Source organism: Trifolium pratense, linkage group LG3 (genome assembly GCF_020283565.1).
Source record: "Trifolium pratense cultivar HEN17-A07 linkage group LG3, ARS_RC_1.1, whole genome shotgun sequence".
In the NCBI taxonomy this organism is placed as follows: domain Eukaryota; kingdom Viridiplantae; phylum Streptophyta; class Magnoliopsida; order Fabales; family Fabaceae; genus Trifolium; species Trifolium pratense.
In genome coordinates, this window is record NC_060061.1 from 4702366 (window position 1) to 4708642 (window position 6277).

At 33.3% G+C, this 6277-nt stretch overlaps 2 protein-coding genes across 2 annotated transcripts; both read right to left on the reverse strand.

Annotated features, from left to right (window-relative positions):
- Positions 1-481: 481 nt before the first annotated feature.
- Positions 482-1545, reverse strand: LOC123915529 (profilin-2). Its single transcript, XM_045966683.1, has 3 exons — positions 1356-1545; positions 909-1046; positions 482-770 (listed from the first exon to the last, which is right to left on the reverse strand). The coding sequence occupies exons 1-3, from the start codon at positions 1482-1484 to the stop codon at positions 636-638; spliced, it is 402 nt and encodes a 133-aa protein (XP_045822639.1). The 5' UTR covers positions 1485-1545; the 3' UTR covers positions 482-635.
- A 1162-nt stretch (positions 1546-2707) lies between these two features.
- On the reverse strand, positions 2708-5502 carry LOC123915530 (derlin-1). Its single transcript, XM_045966684.1, has 7 exons — positions 5291-5502; positions 4995-5130; positions 4772-4845; positions 4604-4697; positions 3754-3882; positions 3482-3642; positions 2708-3118 (listed from the first exon to the last, which is right to left on the reverse strand). The coding sequence occupies exons 1-7, from the start codon at positions 5305-5307 to the stop codon at positions 2992-2994; spliced, it is 738 nt and encodes a 245-aa protein (XP_045822640.1). The 5' UTR covers positions 5308-5502; the 3' UTR covers positions 2708-2991.
- Between the last annotated feature and the right edge of the window lie 775 nt (positions 5503-6277).

The window sequence follows — 6277 nt, forward strand, 5'->3', positions numbered from 1 at the left end:
GAATGACATTATCACGAATGCATCACCGCCGTTTGATGTTCATTTGGCTGAATACAAGAGTGTATAGATATAAAATAAGAGATATTGTCACAATGAAATTGCACTGTCATGAAATAATCGTGAGCATATGGTTCGCTATAAGTAGCATAATGTTTTGAGACCTTTTATATCCATAACTAAAACAACATATCTACAACACATATTATACTTATCCTTAATTGCTTTTAAATGTTGATCATATAGAGGAATTTCTAAACTTGGTTGAAGGATTGTTAATTATCATTTTGATTCAATTCCTAACATCAGCATTATGATGGATTAAGACAGAATTATAAATACACACAAATGATACTCTTTGTTGTTACTTATAATCCTAATTCCTAATAAATCCTTGCAGAACAAGAAAATGGTTTTTGTTTGCAAGCCATTCAATAAGATTTTATTATATGATTAACAGAGTTAAACATACAAACAATAGACAATTGTTTAAGTCTCAAATTGTTATTATCCGCAACAACTCCTAATTTAGGGTTGCAATGTGGTAATTACATACCAAAAAAATGAAAAGATAGAAAAATAAATTATAGTATCCAATTAAGAAAAACATGATGAAATCATCATCGTAGGGTATATGCCTACAGACCCTGATCAATGAGGTAATCTCCCAACCTCTCAACAACCATGTTGCATTGTCCAGGAGTTACAGGTTCCTCATAAACACCAAAAACTAAAGCTTGACCGGTCTTCTTTATGGTGATGCCTCCGGATCCCTATCCAAATAACAAGTACAATTAACTATTAATTAGTCGGGAGAATCTAAATTCAAATCTTGATTGAAATAATTATTAGTCACACTTTAGATCGTATGAAAATTAGAAATTTATGTGCAAAATTGAATAATAAATTACCTTCTTTCCGCGAATGACAGCTCCAGACTCTCCTTGAATAACCATGTATTTGACTCCAGCAAGGTGCAAGCCTGTAGGAGCAAGATGGCCCGGTTCGTCGAAATCTTTCATGATATCACTGTTCTCTTGAGGCTTAATCTGAAGAGAAAAAATAAATCATAACAATTATAATTCATACACACTACATCGTCGATCAATTATAATCTTCAAATTTTAGAAAACGTGTTTACCTTTAATTAAAACTATTTTCAAAATCACACACGAGATTGATGGTAATTCAGTGATAATATAAAACTCTTTTTACACCGAAAGTGTAATAAAATTAAACTCTTATATTAAGAATAACAAAGAAAATAATTGAAATGTAATGAATGAGCAACAATGATAGTAGTAGATCTCAAAACAAAAAACAATGATAGAGATCTCTGCATGAAATGATGAATATACCGCTGGGAAGGAAGAGCTCTGAGCCCAAACAGAGCCATCATGGCCAATGATGGCAGCTGCAGTGAGATGGTGTCCGGTACCATCAATATCACACATCAAATGTTCATCAACGTAAGTTTGCCACGACATTTTTTCCTTAAAATATTTTGTTACCTTTGTTTCTTTGTTGTGTAGTGTGTGTTATAATGTTGTGTTTGTGAACTTCAAATATAGTTGTTAAATAGGAATTAGATGATGCACGCTCTACCGTCGCTTTACATCCATTCAATTGCTGCCACACATTTTCATTCCCCTTCATTTTAGGACTCAACTACTCTCTCTATTTACTATTCCTATTCTTATATCTCCCCCGAAATAGATCATACATTTTTTATTTATTTTTTAAATAAAGAAACAGATCATAGATCATCAATGGAATTGCTCAATAAAGAAAAATATATGTTATGTGCACCAATGATCATAAAAAAAAATGTTAGTGCACCAATTAGTTCACCATTCTTTTGTACACTTAGAACCAAGTTTAATGTTTGTACAGAATATAAATTTTAATGATCTAGTGAGTAGTGATTATTTATATTTTCACTAGTGATTATCTTTTATCTAATTGTTATTTTGGCTCTCTATGCTTTAAAAGAATTACTCTGGCCCTTTCAATGTTCTCAAATATTAGTAATTTATAATGAATATTTCTCGTCAGTCCAAAAAGAAAATATAATGAAAATATTATACCCAAAATTGATAAGTTAGATAAATCTACAATCTAACTTACGTCAAATCGAGTTCATATTTTTTTTATAAGATCTTGCTAACATGTGTGCTCTAAAGGCAGGGCACATGTTAACTTTCTACTTTAAAGGGTTATGAAAAATAGAAGCCACGGCAACCTTTAACATGTATACACCTTTCAATGGGTCCTGAATCATCGGCCTCACAATCATAAAGAAAGAGACTGGTCGGAAAATTTCACGACCAAATACAATATTTGTGAAAAAAAAACATTGGAATTTAGACCGACATGAAACTATACGAAATCCATTAACCACTGAAATTAAAGTCTTAGAGCTAACAAAATTTAGAGTATATATTGTAATCGTAACAAAGCTACTATATCGAAATCATATTTAAGTATTTTTCATACAACAAAACAAAGTACAGTAAATGCAAGCTAGGAGAGAAAAATGCAGTAAAATAATTATAAGAATATTATGTAGTCATTTGCTTCGGCATGGATCTGCACCTGCCTTCATTTTCTTGAACAAAAAGAGTTTCGATTCTAAGTATTGCCGTTTATGGAACTGCCTTTCATACTGAACGCAGAAGCGGAAAAATTCCGTCAAAAAACAAAGGCAAGGTGAATCCAAGAAGAATAACATTTGACAACTAATTTAGTTCACAAGATTTTCTTTTCGGGCCTTTCTTACAAGTAAAATCTCCCAAGTAAACTATTCAAATTATAAGGCTCCCCAAAAGAAAGTTTGGTTTTTAATGAACTGTCAAGGTCCATACAGTGTTCTCATTCAAATTCACAAGGGATGTTTAGCTCCATATGTCAGTGGTGTCAACTTTCAAGTCACCAACCTATAACGGGAAGATGAAACAACTGGTCAAGAAAATTCACCCCCTTCCTTTATTGCATCTACCCATTAAGTCGGTAGGATCTTCCCCTGAAAACTCCTGAACCGCTCTCTTGTTGAGCATTATTAACAGGCTGGCCACGACTAATTGGTGGGGCTCCAATTCTCCATCTTGCAACCAATTTATTTCTGGAAAATAACAGTTAAGAAAGACAACAAAACTAGCTGCCAACTTTTTGGTCAAATTCTAAGTTCTAGGAAGTTATAAATCATTGTCAAAAAAAGGAAGTTAGATATCACTCACCAAATACATACATGAGAAACAAACTATGAGTATAATTGGAAGGAAGAATTATAGAGTGAAATTTTATCATTTCAATCAAATGTTTTGCTATTCTTTTATAAAAAAGAGAGTAAATGAAAATTTGAATTTCATGATCAAGACTGCAAAGACAGTGAAATTTCAATTTCATAATTGTACAAAATATAAAAGACTTTAAAAGACAGCAGCATATGCTTAACACCTTATGCAACAGAAGACACAAAGGATACACCCACAATGGAGTTTTCAAAATGTTTTTTCCACCTGCTAGTGGATGCAACACTGTCAAGAAGTAGTAGAGATGTCCCGCAATGATGCCCAATAGATCAGGCATTATAGGTGAACCGAAAATGACATCCAAAGCCAGCATCGTCCACGGAAGATAGAAGGCCTAAGAAATAATTCAACAATAGGTTCCTATATTAGACAAAGGATATGCTTCATCCAGCTCAAGTAACCCAAGCATAAAAACAAGAACAATTTAAACAATATTGGAACATACCTTAATTGCAAAAAGTCCATAAATGTTGATTTGAGCGTTTGGAAATTCTCTGCTCCAAACATAAAGGAGCATAAAAACAAGTGATACTGCCAAAAAGGGGGACCAAAAAAAGGGGATTGCACACAAAACCTAAATTGCAAAGAAAAAAACAAGATTAGGGCCCCAAGTAAAAAATGAGACTGTAGAAATATGAGAAATCAACCAGGAATGGAAATGGTTAGTTTCACTAAAATTTACTTTTCTGAACTTCCTTAATGCCTCTTTCCAATGAACCAAGTTTTTTATATATAGAAGATTCAAGCCTTCATTGACACCAGCTATCCTACATTCCTACCTAACCAGCTTTTATCTTCCTTAGTCCCCCTCTACCATAGATCACTAATTATCAATCACCTCATGTCAAATTCTCAAATGCTAATCATGTTTCACTTACCATCAGCCATTTCTGACAATGAATCACAGTCATTACTCACTTAATGAAGCCTCATCATGCATAGTTAATTTCTCATCCTCGCAACTATCACCATACATCAACCTCCACAATGAAAATTTTCCTACTAACTTTGCATAAATCAATCACTTAAAATGCATAACTATATCATCACATTATGCTAGTATTCTTAAACATACATGGATCATATTAGACAGGCAGGGTGGCTAAATGATGAAGACAGGTAAAAACATAAAATTAAATCAAGCATAGTTTTTCATCTTTTTTATCAAACAAGAGGTGAGTCATTATTTCCATGTCCAGTCATAAACGAGAGCCATGATAATAGATACTAAAAAAATTAAGCTTAGATGATCTTAATGAAATGGCATATAGATGATCTTAGATAATCTTATATACCAATAGTGCAGAGGCTCCAAATATCATCATCCACAAGAAATCAGCAGTCCGTCTTTCGAATACTCCCTTCTCAAGTTGGACACCATACCTTGCTCTGTATATTATGCAATGGGAATCAGTTCATGTTAAGTAAAAGTGGAAAATGCACGTTATCTTAGAATAACTTACATCATTAAAAGACGAATGGCGAAATTGACGGAGAATCCACCGAGGAAAAAAAGGTTTGTGAACAGCCTCCAAATCTACAAATGATGTGATGTTAATGTTATATAGAATATAAATTCAATAGTTGAACTGGAATCATAAAAGGCATGAACATGATACCTAATACACAATACACAATCAAAGGCATGAACATCACATTTCTATGATCCTTAACGGAAATTCTAACCTGAAAACGGTAGAACACTTGATCGTATAATAGTGCAATGTGAACTGGTTTATATAATCCAAGTTGGTAAGCTACAGTAGCTATAAAGCAAGCAGTTCCATAAGCCTTGCTTATAGGTGGAAGAGATCTATAATACCTGAAAGAATCCAATTCTTGATACTTTATTAAACATAGCAATTGAAACAACTACAATTACATATAGATGCTATAATTAATCATGCAGCTACAAGAGAATCATAGTTTTCTACTAAAATGGCGGATGAATTTGAAAAAGAGAGTGTGATTGAGAGACTTACTCGCCGGGAGAAGACATTGCAGAGCGTGGAAGATAGATAGCTGAAATGAAACCCTAAAATGTTTGGTAGTTGAGAATTGTGAATTCAGATCTTTTCTTCTCAAATCGTCTCCCGAAGAGAGACCCAGAAGCTTCTGCTCCGTTTCGTGCGACTCCCTCGCACGTGCCAACCCGTAAGTGGGCCCAATTTTGTATGGGCTATGGTCATACTTCAGCAGGGTTATGTAGTAGTGGGCTTTTCTTGTTGTTTACTTGAATAAAGTAAGGAACTTACTATCTACACCTCCCGTATTTACTCTCCCATCCTTTTTTAACCTTTTTGGTTTTTGAAGTTACTAATGCACCTTTCTCGTGGAACATATTTTTTCAAACATATTTTTCCAAACAAATCCTCAATTAAAAAAATATAAAAGTATATATACATTTAATTTTTTGATCATGCTAACTATGCATTAGTTGAGGAAAGCAAAAAACAAAAAAAAAAACAATGTATTGAAAAGAGCATTTTATATTTTATTTTTAGAGAGTAGAGTACACAAATTCCGAGATTCTTTTATCATATTTAGTTTCTTAACTAGTACATCGGAGACATTAGTTAGCATTTTCCTTAGTTTTTACTATAGTTTTGTTCTAAATATAACTTAGTGTATGAGAATGACTCACATTATTGGAGGGTCAGTGGGACAAATTGTCCATTAATGGAGGTGGAGACTGAAATTCAAGGTGGATATGACATCAATGATGGAGGGAAGGGAAATGTATCTGTAAACACTTTGACGTTCAAATCAATATAAATTTGAGTTGAGTGTAAGTGGTTAGAAATAAGACGTACATTAGATTGTGAGATGAACCTTATATAGGTTAACATATATAGTATTTTACTGACAAACATAGTTCTAGCCCAAGAATTCATTTCAAAACAAAATCGTACTTTTCGCGCCCCCTGAATATCCTCAGTCACCCCCTGAAATTACCAAACTAACTCTCT